The sequence below is a fragment of the Malurus melanocephalus genome, unplaced genomic scaffold, assembly GCF_030028575.1.
Source record: "Malurus melanocephalus ecotype Western Australia unplaced genomic scaffold, MMel_1.1 scaffold_76, whole genome shotgun sequence".
NCBI lineage: Eukaryota > Metazoa > Chordata > Aves > Passeriformes > Maluridae > Malurus > Malurus melanocephalus.
The window spans coordinates 2,405,743-2,419,461 of NW_026623308.1; the positions used below are offsets into that span (position 1 = coordinate 2,405,743).

The following is a 13,719-nucleotide window of genomic DNA, read 5'->3' on the forward strand; positions in this document are numbered from 1 at the left end:
AAAACAAATGCCTGCCCTTGTTTCTGAGAGCAGATGTAGAACTGAATGCCCTTAACAGTCTGTTGAAGGGCATGAACCTGCAACAGCAGGGTTATTATGAATTCTGCAATACCAATAATGGAGTTTTAAAGTTGCCCTCAAAAGTTCTTCTTTCACATATTTTTTGTCTGAAATGGTGAAATAAATCTCTTTAAGCTCCTTTGTGAACTTAGTCTGTTCTTTTTTTGACAGCAAAAAGAAACTATGTGCATTGTATGGGAAGTGGACTGAGTGTTTGTACAGTGTTGACCCAGCTACATTTGAAGCTTACAAGAAAAATGACAAGAAAAATACAGAAGAGAAGAAAAGCAGTAAACAGGTATTAATCATGTAATAAAGAGGTGGGATCTCAAAAGCATGATTAGACAGCTAAATATTTTAGTAGCATTTAAGAGCATTAAGATTTCCTTCACTTGTCTTCTCTTTCCTAGTAGGATACAAAATGGATTAAATGAGTACCAATATTAAGGGATAAAATGYTTTTTTTCTCCTGGATTTGCATTCAGACTTCCCAAAACTTGGTGTAATACTGGCTAGTTCCTTCTTCCTGCCTGCCTCTTCTTCCCAAGTTACATGGAGGAAATAACATATCCATTAGCTGGACCATTTCTGATCATATATGGTAACATTTATATTCTAGCAGGAMTTTGATTCTTAGATGCAGGACAGATTGGTATCTTAACTTGATAGAAGATCATATTTTCTGGTTTTTACAAGRAATTTATTGCTTTCTATTAAATTTTCACAACTGTAGAAGTGATGGCATTTTTTTATTTTTTCACAGATTATATATTTTTTGTGAAAAAGTCTCATTGATATTTCTTCCAAATTTCTGGTCAGCAGTAAGCTTTTTGTTTAKGATTAATTGTGACAACATACAGCTTGATAAAGAACAGTCACTCACACAGTAGCTTAAAATAGGGATTGTTTCCCTTTGGTGACTGCAGCCAGATTTTTTTGTTAGGGTGTTGATATATTTTGAAGAAGCTTATGAAAAAAAGAGATGGAGAATGCTGAAACAGTTGTGCCTGTGCAGGTTCAGATTGTTGCTGTATCTGAGGTTGCTCCAGTGGCTGTCATCAGGACAGTGGTAAAGCACTGGGGATTGCTACTTCTCTGGGAGTCTGACCTGAAGAACTCTAGGGAGAAGGGACAAAGAAAAACTCACCATGTRTCTTTGTTCAGCTACCTGTTTCCTTTTTCCAACAATGCTCAAGATGATCATTGCTTTTCACCAAGGAGGAGCATCCTGTTGGATAAAGCTCAAGCTGCAGTGTTTCTCTGACTCTAGAGAAATGCTTTTCCGACTTAATGTACACAACTCCTTCTGACTGGAAAACTGAAGGCTTTGTAATGCTAGGTATGAAGCAGGCAATCTGTGTGGAATATGTATATCCACTGCCCCTTGTGTCTAAAGAGCTGATATTTTCTATGTTTTTTGAGCATTTAGGTGAGCCAAGTTTTACACGTAGTCTGAATGTGGTTTGTCCCTTTGTGGTAGCGAAGGAATCATTCAGGCACGAAAGTACACGGGTTTTTAAACTTCTACTTCGAATTTTCAGATTTATGTAGTTGTTTTCCAGCTATTAATCGTGCTGCATTGCTTCTAAACAAGAAATGCTTTTGCCTCCCTTGAGGGAACATGCTCARATGAGAGTCCTTTTGCAACTTACCCCAGATTTTCCCCTGAATCCCTTTCATTTTTATAGTAGTAAAACATAAGGAAAAATATTTTTTCAGGGAACTAGACAAACCTTTGTGTATGCAAAGGTTTTTTATTAACATCAGAAATTTACAGTAGACGTAGTTGGACCAGGATGGTTCTGCTCTGAATGAACTGGAATGTTTTTTTAAAATCAAGATGAAGCAATTTTGTGCAGAATTTTCAGTGCAAGTCCATGGAAGAGAATAACGTGGGCAATGGCAACTGCCCTCAGACGTGCCTCATTTACAGACACCTCATTACCAGAGGTCTTGCTTTGGCAGGTGTGTTAACTATCCTCACAGCAATATTGACAAAATATTGACAACATTGACAGTAATATGACAAAACAATGACAATATTATGCTATTTTAAGATCTTGTATCTAACAAGGCAGAAATTGCATTGTGTCCTGTAGCCTTTCTGTAAAAGGCTTGGAATGCAACAGTTCTRATATTGAATTGTCTTTGTTTTGATACAAGGATAACTTTCTGATGTGTTCTGCTTCAAATTCCCATTTTCTGAAGGACTGATCAGGATCATTTAAAGAACAGAATGATGGGTTGCCAGCACAGTTCAGATGTAGTCAACTAAAAGCCTTATTTGTCTTTCTAAGAGCTGAGAGGCTGAACCTCTCTGCCCATTGTTCTGCTGGCTTTTCATTATTAAAAGCACAGTGAAAGGCTCCTCAGTGAAGCAGAATCCTTACTCTTACTGCTTTTCTTAGAAGGGTAACATGTAAATCATGTCAGAGGTTAACTGAGTGCACGTTGGGTGTTGGATGTTTTTGGTATTATCTGATGCAACCATGGGGGAGCAAAGCTTATTAGCAGCAGGATTAAAGCTGCTGGCCTGTAGCCAAAGTATTTAAAGCATTAATTGCCCTTAAGTTTGGCTTTAATCTCCGGTGATCTCTGAAACATGCCGCTGTTTTTAGCAGATTGTGACACCAGGTTTTCTTGGGAGAGCCTTATTCATTGTCCAGCTTGGTTTTAGTTAGATATTCCAACATCCGCTTCTGTGCTGGAATTAATGTCAGCAGCATCAAAGCCCAGCTGCTTTAAAGCTGTGTATAAAAAGGGAAATGGCTTAGAACCAGTTCAGGTCACATCTACACTGTGATCACCAGTTACTCTCTACTGCCCCAGTAACCCTCTGTGGAGTTTGTTCCATTCTGGGAAAAGCATTTTACAGTCCTGTGGCTACAGCTGCCTCAGGCCCTATGTGTCAGCCTTTATACCCATCCCAGAAGATGCAGGTGATTTAGGATACTCATTTCACATTTGCAGTTTGCCATTTCAGTAGTGCGGTGGTTAATGGAAAGGAAGGTGCCTCTGGGCACAGAGCACTAGGAAGSGCTTTCTGTTTGCACAAACTGGGCAGCATCTGCATTATGGGCTGGTGTTTTTCTTTGTTGTGGAAGGATGAGGAATGTGACTTCTATTCTTCATCTTTAATGAAGCAGTAATGAAGTCAAGTTCAGGCATGAAAATGCTTGTACTTGAGGAAACAGGACATCTCTGAGGTGGAAAAATTGACATTTCTTAGCGCTTGAACATCCAGCTTACATTTACAAAGACGTTGATGCAAGAAACTGTTGGTAGTGTTCCACTGGGAAGGAATTGGGAATATGCTTGCTGTGTTAATGCCTCAATCCTTCTTGAAAAGCATCAGAAAAGTTTCTTTGCTGAAATTACTCTGGTCAAGGAAATAATTTTCTGTAAGTTCCAGTATTGGAACGATTAGATGTAAATAGTTCATGACTTCAAAGAACTACTCTTTCTTTTGTGTGCTGCCTTTAGGTGGGCAATACTGAGGAATCAGATGAGATGCCATTGCCAGACTCTGAGAGTGTGTATGTTATTCCTGGAAGTGTTTTGCTATGGAAGATAACTCCAAGACCTCCAAATTCAGCACAGGTCAGCTATGCTTCTCCTTACTGAAAGTGCATGCTATCCTGCTACTCTGAGTGGTTTACACAAAGCACATCCATTTSTTTTCTTTGTCATTAGCAAGTCTGGATTTGCCTGTTCATTGCAACCAACCTCCCACCACAGCTGTAACTTTATGTGGGGATGGAAGGAAACTGCCACAGGCATGAATCTAGAATTAGTGGAATTYCTCTGGAAAATTTAATGTTTCATGTAGACAGTGGCATGGGGCCTTTTCCCACCTCTTCTCTCCACCCTCCTTCCCCCACTGAGGCACCAGTCTTGTAAGAAATCTCACTGAAGGGCTTTATTAGAGGCCAGACACTTCCAAGGCCAGACATGGATGGTACAAGTTGGTGTTTGAAGGACTGTAAAGCTGGAGAACCAATAGGCAGAATATAAGGATATAACGTGCAACTGAGAAGACAAAGAATTGGCACAGAAAAGATGCCCTCACTGCATTAATCAAGGGGGAAATCTCTCTACAGAGATAGAAAAAATACCAGCAGGACTGGAAAAAGAAGATAAGAGAGAAATAGTGCACAGAGTAATTGGATGCTGGCCTCCTTAAACAGAAACATCAAGGATCACCCACACTGCCTGACAGTAGAGTTTCGCTGGTATCTTGAGTAATCCTACATTGAGTGATTAATTTCTACAAAAGCACTTGGATGTTTGTTTTTAGACAGCAGTTTCCTCCTGTATTAAGACAGCAGCTAGAGAGACTGTAAAGTCATGAAGTCACCTTTCATCTTTYTCTCTGAATTTCAGATGTATAATTTTACAAGCTTTGCTATGGCTTTGAATGAGCTGGACAAAGAAATGGAGAGTGTCATTCCCAAAACTGACTGCCGGCTACGACCAGATATCAGAGCAATGGAAAATGGGGAAATAGGTAACTTTAGCTATAAGCAAAGATGGTTTTCTTTTTTTTAAAACTGAGGAACTGGGAAAAAAAGTAGTTAGATGAACAGCTAGAGTAAGCTGCCCATGCATTCCTTCRTGTGGCCAGGCAGTAACTCTTTACCACAACCTTCTGCAGGCTGTGTTGAGCAGAGATGTCACCCACTTGTACAGAGGATGCTTGGGATGGAGCTAATCTTCATAGTTGCCCAAATCTGCTGCTGTGGTTCAGATTGGTGAGCAAAGCAGTGCTGATAAACAATGTCTGCACAGTGTTAAGGAAATATTTGTAAGGGAGTGTTTTGATGTGCCAGTTCTGAGAAATGCAGTCAAAAGTATTAAAGTAAAGCCGCAATGCCAAAAAATACACTTGAAGCAAAATTGTATTTCACTAGAAGCTGAACACTTCTGCTGTCCTAGAATAGTGAATTAGAAATATTTAATGAAACTTCCAGTAAGCAGAGGTAGTGTGCTTTTTAGATTAAAGCAGGATGGCCAACCTTGTAGACTAAAAGCATAGGGGCTCTTGCTTTYTCTGGATTGCTAATTGATTGGGATAAGTCATAAAACCCTGATTCTGTTTCAGATGTATAACAGGCCAACAACTGTGATTTACTTCTGATAAATAGTCTGATATCTTGCAATGGAAATCAGTGACAGTGCAATACAGTGGAGYTGTGCAGTTTTCTTTTTTCTCAGAAGCTGATAACCATTTATTGAGGCTTTTAAAAAAGCRAATCAGTGAATTTCCACAACCACTCTCTTCTGTCTGTACAACTCTTTTGTGGCCAAGAGGATTGATATATTTGGTTCAGAGCATTCCCAGTAATTTGTCTGTTTAAATTTAAAATGCAAATAACCATGCTGTTAGCAACAGACCATATTCCATCATGATACACTAGTAGCTGACAGAGAATGGCTGATAGGAATAGTTAAGAGAATCATTCTTGGAAGACTTAAGATGTGTATTAAATGCTTTTTGAGGATTCAGGTATGAGACTGATTTTCATCTAATCAGCTTCTGAGTTTTGACTTACTCCTCAGATCTTCTGATCATCCTTCTTGCCAAAGAGAAGCAACTGTTCCACTTGTTTGGGATGCTGTATTAGTGCACTAACAAAAAAAAACAAACTGAAGGGATGCTGCAGAATGACAATTCTTTTTGGTTTGGAAATGAATTTTCCAAATCTCTGGTGATGAGGAGCTACATACCATTGCAACTTAACCCCAAAACTCAACAAGAAGCAGGTGGCCAAACTTCTGAAATAAATGGAGTGTATCTTCAGTTTCCCAACTGAAATAAATTCTACATCAGCCACCTCCCTTAGCTGACATTTGCTGTCATGTCGACATATTTCCAGGGTCCTCAGGCCATGGATAAATACATATTTAGCAGTCTTAAAGGCTGGGATGCCACTGGCTGATCCTGTGCCACAGCTGGCCTAGCTTTGTCCTTACACTAAACCTGTAACCTTCAGTACTAGGTGGAAGGCTTTTTGATTGGACAATTTCTACTACTTACCTTATTTATTTTCTGTGTCAGATGAAGTAATGTCCCCATCTTTTATATTATGCTTTAACACATTCTGTATTTTTGTGTATTTTTATTCCTTCAAGACCTGGCTAGTGAAGAAAAGAAGAGGCTAGAAGAAAAACAGAGGACTGCTCGCAAAAATCGTTCAAAGTCAGAGGAAGACTGGAAGACAAGGTTGGTACCCTTGCCTCTGTGTGTGTGTGTAGTTATGTAAAAGCTCTGAACATTCAGGTTAAGTGACAGTCTGTACTGTGACATGCAGTGGGTGTTGTGTCAGCATGAAGAACAGACAGCAGCAGGTCTGGCAGTGCCACTGTTGTGTTTGCAAACTCGATCCCAGTGGAATGTAGCACTTCCAGAGKGAAGCACTGGGCTTGCTCTAGAGTCCTTCCCTCTCAGTGCTTCACACTCATATGCAAATACAARCTGTGTTGTTTTCTCTGAACACCTCTTGGTTCTGACATGAAAAAGATGTTGCCTCTGACAGCTGCTTGTAAGGACTGTTGTTGCTGGTTAATTTATAATGGCCTCAAATTTGCATGCCTGGCCCAAGAGAGAAGGAGATGCTCCCCCCTTGTGAGCTTGCCCTTGACTTCTCCGTCCAGTGGCTCTGTGCCGATAATGCTGTTTTCTCAGAGTTTATTACCCAGCTATCCAAGGCACTGCCTTCCTAAGTGCTAAAGTGAGAGGAGCTAAGGGAAAAGTTGGCATACAAGGGATCTGCCAGGATGTTTTGGRGAATTGTTTGGGTTTTCTTGAAACTCTGAAGGGTCAGCTGGGAGCTCTTACACACAAGTGAAGAAAAAACTGTGAAAACCTGACCAGATGAATATAGTTTGACCAAACAAGGTCTATTTTAAAACATAGTAATAAACTGGCATTATCTTCACAAAAAAACAAACAGTAGAGTTAAATTTTAAGTAAGCAAGGTTCCTTTCTTCTCTAGTATTAACATATGCAGACACTGGATTAAGTATCTTTAAAATGTTTGTAAGTATAAATCACATTTTTCTTTTTTTCTTTTTTTCTTTTTTTTTTTAAATGAAGTCACCCATCATCCCAAAATCCCAGGTTTGGACATGTCTGCCTTTGTCTTTCTCCTGTGCCTGCTCTCCTAAACTGTTTGGGTTTGTTTGTATAGAGACTGATGGAGAATAAAACCTTTGTGATGCTTCGAAATGCTGGACAGCCTTGCACCTCTCACTTCCTTTCCTGAATTCAGAGTGCTTCTAGTCTTTCACCAAGTGCTTTCAAGGCACAGGATAGTTATATTTTGTCCTTCCAGGTGTCTTTAGTAGCTTAAATATAGCTCAAAGCACCTGAAGCTGGCACTAGAAATTGGGGGATTCCCATGGAGCTGTGGTTTTTGGGTTATATAATTAGTGCGGACATCGTTCATAAGGTTCTTCAACTGCTGTTGTGCAGATTCTGTAGAACTGTTCAGCAGAAGTCTGGGATATCCTTTGAGAATTCTTTGCTTTTCAGGATGTTTCCAGAGCTTCAGCAGAAAATCCCTAGTGTCTGATCTCTTTTCTAGGAATGCCAGGTGTAGCTGCCCGTAAAGGATGAGCGTTAAGAGTTAGGGAGAGTTGTGCTATGGGGTAAAAAGTATGTGCTGTGAAGAACTCTCCTCCGTGGTCATAGGTCTTACTCTGCAGTGCATTAATGGTGAACTCAGATCTGAACTACTGGCATTTCCTTGCCACAGAAAAAAACATTTCCTTGCCATAGAAAAAAAACATTTTCTTGCTTTGGTAGAATTCCTCCGTCCTAAGACAATTTTCCAAAGTGCTGAGTGAATTTTAATTCTGAATCCACTTTAGAAGTGGGGTCTTGGTGTTTCTCRAGAGGTGATTAATGTTCAACATGTATTTAAGATGCTGATGAGTAATCTTAAGTCGAGTAAAAATACTCAATTCAGTTCCAAAATACAGCAGTGGTCTGTTGATTTTGATGAAATCTGTCCTGTCTTYCCCAAATCACTGATTGGTTTAGGTCTAAAATGTTCAGGGTTTAGGTCTTCATATCTCTCAAACTTTGTTCTCTCCACTGCCTTTCCTTTTCCCATTGAAGTAGGTGGACACCAGCAGAGGGGCACACTGTCCTGTGCAAGTTGAGGACACACTAGCGAGCTGTTGGGTGGTAGAATCCTTTAATCTGAGAGGTGAGGTCACTGTGCTTATAGCCCTGTCCCACAGCAATGGGCTTTAGCTCTGGAATGTGCTGCTGTCACCAGTGAACTGGACACCTGAGCCCATCCATATGCCTCTTACTTGGGAATAGCTGACTCCTGTGTGGAGGAAAAGCAGGAGTGAGCTGTGTACAGAACTAGGGGTGAATGACTTCTGTTGACTTCACTTAACCAGGGCTGCAGGAGAACCACTGGAGCGTTCTGTTCAGTTACTCCCATGAAGGCAGCACAAGGCATTTCTTCCAACACACATCACTCAAGTCCTTTGATCCAAGCAAAACGTTGCTGCTTTGTAACATAACCCTGCAGTACTGGTGACCTTTATACTTTTTGCCTGTTAAGGACCAAATAATGTTTGGTTCAAATGTGATTTTTCTCTTCTGGAATCTTACGGTGCTGGAGAAGAAAAGAGCAGTTAAACAGGCTGCCTTGCACACAGATGGTCTACTTGAGTGTGGTCACTGCAGTGAGTCACRGAAAGGAACAACTGGCTTCTGTGGTCAGTGAGGAGGTGAAAGGAAGCTGTGGAGCACATTAACCACAGAAACAGCTTCTACCAAGCTGGCTCATGCCACAAATGTGGCTTGGCAAAATAAAGAAGGAAGTTAAAAATGCTTGAGGTCTGGTACTGTGCACTGTTGAGGCAGAAGATTGACTAACTGAGCCAAACAGAAAGTGGCATTCATGGTGTGCTATATGGTACCTCCTGATTAGACAGGAGTGAAGAAGGAAGGAAAGAAAGCAGGTGCTCAACTTTAGTGTTTCTATTAATAACCAGCTTAATAAAAGCTTGCAAGTACCTCCATGCAGAATGCATCAGCTTTCTGGGCATTCAGATGAGCCTCCTGCTGCCAACAGTGTAACACAACGTAGTTAAATTGTAATAATCCAGGACTTTTCTTGCAGCCTGTCTGTGATGTTCATCCATTCCGAGGGTAGCTGGCACACTTGGTCTCAGTTAACTGCTGGTTAACTACAGGGAAGTGAGCAAATGCACAGGCAGCAGAAACACAGAAAAGTCATCTGTGAAGAGTAGAGAGATCAGTTGTGTAGGGATGGGTTAAGAAAGGCCAAGGCAAAGCTGGAACTTGGCAAGGGATGCAAAAAACAACACAAAGGGCTTCTACGTGTAATGTTAACCAGAAAAGAAAGGTCAAAGAAGGTGGTGATTTTTAAGGTGCTTTCCAACCCAGCTCACTATACAATTCTRTTATGAAGTGCATTGCAAAACAAGGCTTTAAAAAACAAGAGGTAGCCTAGATCCAGGAAAATAATGTTGGTTTTTTTTTTCAGGACTGCGGTGCTTGTGGTGTTTACATGTCTTGCAAAAACTGTTACTGCTTGTGCATGCCAGAATGGTTGTTCACAACTGCTTTGAAGTAAAGCTGTACCTGTCCTTTTTTATGCATTAATCTTGGCAGCTYCAAATGGTAAAACACTGGTGTCAGTAATTCCACCTGGTAAACCATTTCCATGGTTAAGCAGTGTAGCAAATGGGCAGATGTAGTCACTGAAGATGACTTCAAACTCATGAGTTTAAAGCCAAGAAGACTCCTGCTATCATTATTTTGTGCAATAAAGAAGATGCACAAAGTTGCTGAAAATGCAGCAAAGCAGTTCTGAACTTGTGCAAGTGAATGTTAATAGCTTCACTAACATGCTGTGTGTTTCCTTGCAGATGGTTCCACCAAGGCCCAAATCCCCACACTGGTACRCAGGACTGGCTTTACTCTGGCAACTACTGGGACAGAAACTACTTTAACTTGCCTGATATTTATTAATATGCAGTAAGGAGCTCTGACTGATACAATTAAGTCTTAATCCATTTTAATGTTTTCCCTTGTTCTACTTATCTCCTGAAAATACTGACATGTTATCAAACAGAATAATAAGCATCTCTGCAATAAATCTGGTGGTACATGATCTGCAGTCCTAAAGGTAGGGGAATAACATTTCTGGCTGATGGTGGGTCCTGCATGGACAAAGTCGCTGTGATTTTGAGCTGCCCTGAGTACACCTATATTAGGTTGTGGTGTATGAGGAATAGAACACCTTCAGCTGTTCTGTGAATACTTTATTTTGTAGATAACATTGGCACAAGTAAAACTGGTTTTATTTATTGTGACATGGGAATGTTTAAAAAGCACACAAAGTAATTGCAATATTCTATTCTTAAATGAAGAAAAGGGTGTGTCACTTCTGTAAAGATGTAATTTTTCATAAAGTGACTTTTCTTTTACTAAACTAATTCCCTTGAAGTCTGAGCTCTGCTCAGGAGATTCCAGAAGCGTTCCCATCTCTGGAGCAGTAATGCAGTTGTTTAAGCTGGTAACATTACTCAGAGGTTATTTATTCAATGTTTTGTGCAGTGTGTTTTGAATTTTGCTCTCGTTTTGCTACCAACTTATGGTTTAAGGAATTAAGAGCCATTTAAATATCTACAGATTTGATTTGAACTGCACACTAGTAGCAGGTTTTAAAAGAATCTGTTTCATGCACTAGAAGTTCTGGTGCCCAGCACCATGGCAAGAACCTAATCAGTCCAGGAATGACCTGGTGGAACATTGCAGGGGGACAGGACTGTGTCTGTACTGTGCAAACTCCCTGGGAGGAAGTCTTGTGCATTTCAAAGGTAGTACAGCACCTCAGTGAGGCCTCCTGTGCACAGCTGCTTTACCCCTTTTCAGTGGGGTGCATTCAATCTTAGTCTGTTTATAYTGAACTGTGTACAGAGCTTCTAGAGGGCGAGCTGCTCTTTGTACAATATTTTAACTGCTGTCTGGAGGTTAGTGTTAATTGAATAATTTAATTGCTACTAAATAAAGGCTTCAAAACTTCTTGCATCTGAAGTGAGTGGTGTTCAACAGTGCTGACCCCTTTTGAGCAAGCCTGGTCCAAAACCTGCCACAATGAGGATGGGTGGTATGTTTCCCCATGCTCCAGGGACCTCTTGTTCTTGCTTGGGAAGAGTCTCCTTCTGGGGTGCGGGGAGGGCTGGGAAACTGAGAGCCTCCTGCAGCTTGAGCTTTGGGAGCAGGCTACTGAAACTGTTAGTAAGGCAATGAGATGCTTTCTATTTTTATTCTAGGCACTACTCAAATTACCCAGCTCCTGATGCTGAGACATATTTGCATAGATAAGGGAAAGCCTTTTCTTTGGCAGCCTTTCCTGTGAGGGCCCAGCTCTCACAGTGCCCTGTAGATACAGCAGTTTAATACCTGTTCTATCCGTAGGAAGCTTCTACTCTGGCCAGCACTTCTTGAAACCATTCGACTGCTGTGCAGCTTCCACGTGTGAGTCTGAGATCCGTGGAAGCGGCCTGGCTCTTGGGTTGGTGCAGGTCACAAGCACTGCATGCTCAGTGCTAAGAAAAAAAAAGCATTTAGTTCCTGCCTGGCCTCCTTGAATACACCACGTCAGCACACTGAGAGGTTCGGTGGCTCCTCACTGGAATATCTCCAGCAGATGTGCCAGTGGGCACAGTTCACACAAAGCTAACATTTGGGATGATCAGTATTGAAATGCAGTTCTAATAGCTGTCTCTTTTTTTATTGTTTTTAGCATTTGCTTAACACTATTTGATTTAGTGCAATGTAAACTCCATCCCCCCGACCTCTTTCTGAAGTCCAAACAGCCTCTCTTCTCAACCTGTTTAAAAATTAACAAGAACTCAGTAGGCAGCATGCAAGAACTGCTTTAGGTGCTACCTGAATATACTCCAAGGGGAGGGTATTTTGCCTCACTCTGAATATTATACAAATGCCAGAAATTCAAATTACAGGCAAAAAATACGTATATAAAATGTGAGATTAAAAACTAGGTTTCTTCAGACTAAAACCAGAGCAAGACTACTGCTACTTGGAAAGTGTAACAAGCAGAGAAAGGCAGTGGGTATGTTTTATAGGAGAACTAGTTTAACCAGTCATCTCAAACAGTATTTTATTTTGCAAAAGGTTAAATTAAGCTGCTTGTAGTAAAATCCAAACAGTAGCATGTTCCTATGCGAGAAGATCGGCTACTTCAGGACCCTGCTATGGGCATGGGGTCTGATGTAATGGCAGCCTGTCCTCGCAGCACTTTAACTTACTATTGTGTGCTACTGCCAGCTGGTGAGCATTTCGTTGTAGACATCACATCATCCAGAGGGATGGCAACGGGGAGAACACTGTTTGTGCATGGCTTATCTACACTTTGATCTGCAGACGYAGAAGCAGGACTTGCTGATTTCTCATCAAGTGGCCTGGCACTTGGGCTTGTAGTGGATCTCTTCCTAGCACTGGCATGTGGCTGTCCAAAGATGGGTAGAAACAAGCTTCCAGTCTTCGGTATTCTGAACATCAGAGCCCACTAGAACAAAAGGCAGAGAATTTCCCTGTGCTGTTGATCTTTTCCCCTGAAAAGGCTGAGCATTGCYGGGGAATAAGGAACCCCACCTCCAGCAGGAGGAAGGCTTTGTGGTGATTTCTGACTTTGTCTCAACTCAGACAACAGAAGGTTCATACATGTGGCAGAAGCTGGGCATCTGAGGCTGTGGCTAAAAAGACAAAAATAATTGTTAYAATCAGGAGCAGCGAGTTCCAGTCATACTGTAAATCCTTATGTCTTAAACAAACACACCTACACCTAGCAAAAGCAAGCATGAGCCAGAAGGGATCTGGGACAGCAAACACTGTTGGATTATGTGGGTGACAAACACCTGCAACCTAGAAAAAATAAAATGTTCATTGTCAGAGCAGAAGCTCTTTTGTCTGGTATTTCTGAAAGTGAACTTTAAAAAACTTGCCTGAAAGTTTGCGTTTACAAAAAGCCACTATTAATTTATAAATCTGCCTAAGCTCAACTCTCCTCTACAACAGGCTCTGCTTTTCCAGGGAGTGTTGGGGCAAGACAGCTCCATCCTGGAGGATTTCTCCAGCTGGGCAAGTGCTGAGCTGGGCACATGCCACTACGGGGAAGAGATGCTGTTGAAGGCCTCACCCAGAAAGATGAACATTAACTCTCTTGCTCTTTGTGGAAGGATGACCAGTGCTTAGCCCCCTCATCCCAGCTGCAGAAACTCACCAAGTCCAGCCCCTAGAGGCAACCACCACCGTTTTTTTTTCTATGTGGGAAAACTTAGGTCACTGCTGGAACAAATGATCTTTCAGGTAAGGAGAATCAAAACTAGGGCTCCAACTAGTCACCCCTCCTTAGCCACAGGACACCTAAACATCTCTTAACATCTGCTTTAGAAAATACAGGTTTTGAGCAAGATCATTTGGCATCAGTGGGCACCTCCCACTTATTCTTACCCGCCTCTTTATCCTCAGGAATAAAGTGTCCTGCCCAGAACATCCCTTAAAGCAGATGGCAGTGAAGTTTAACCAGCASTCTAACCCAGCATTGCACTGACAAGAGGTGATCTTCCATTTACTTACCA

The 13,719-nt window shown here is 41.3% G+C and overlaps 1 protein-coding gene across 3 annotated transcripts in view; it reads left to right on the forward strand.

Moving 5' to 3' along the window:
• Positions 1 to 11,158, forward strand: part of OSBPL1A (oxysterol binding protein like 1A) — a 76,741-nt gene extending 65,583 nt beyond the window's left edge. For 2 of the 3 annotated variants that reach the window (XM_057367253.1, XM_057367254.1), the window contains exons 25-29: positions 232 to 358; positions 3,544 to 3,660; positions 4,444 to 4,567; positions 6,193 to 6,283; positions 9,979 to 11,158. In XM_057367253.1, the coding sequence (XP_057223236.1) occupies positions 232 to 358; positions 3,544 to 3,660; positions 4,444 to 4,567; positions 6,193 to 6,283; positions 9,979 to 10,081 (562 nt within the window). In that variant the 3' untranslated portion in view covers positions 10,082 to 11,158. The remainder of the gene's footprint in view (positions 1 to 231; positions 359 to 3,543; positions 3,661 to 4,443; positions 4,568 to 6,192; positions 6,284 to 9,978) is intronic. The other variant, XM_057367255.1, reaches the window with a different exon arrangement.
• Positions 11,159 to 13,719: the final 2,561 nt, after the last annotated feature.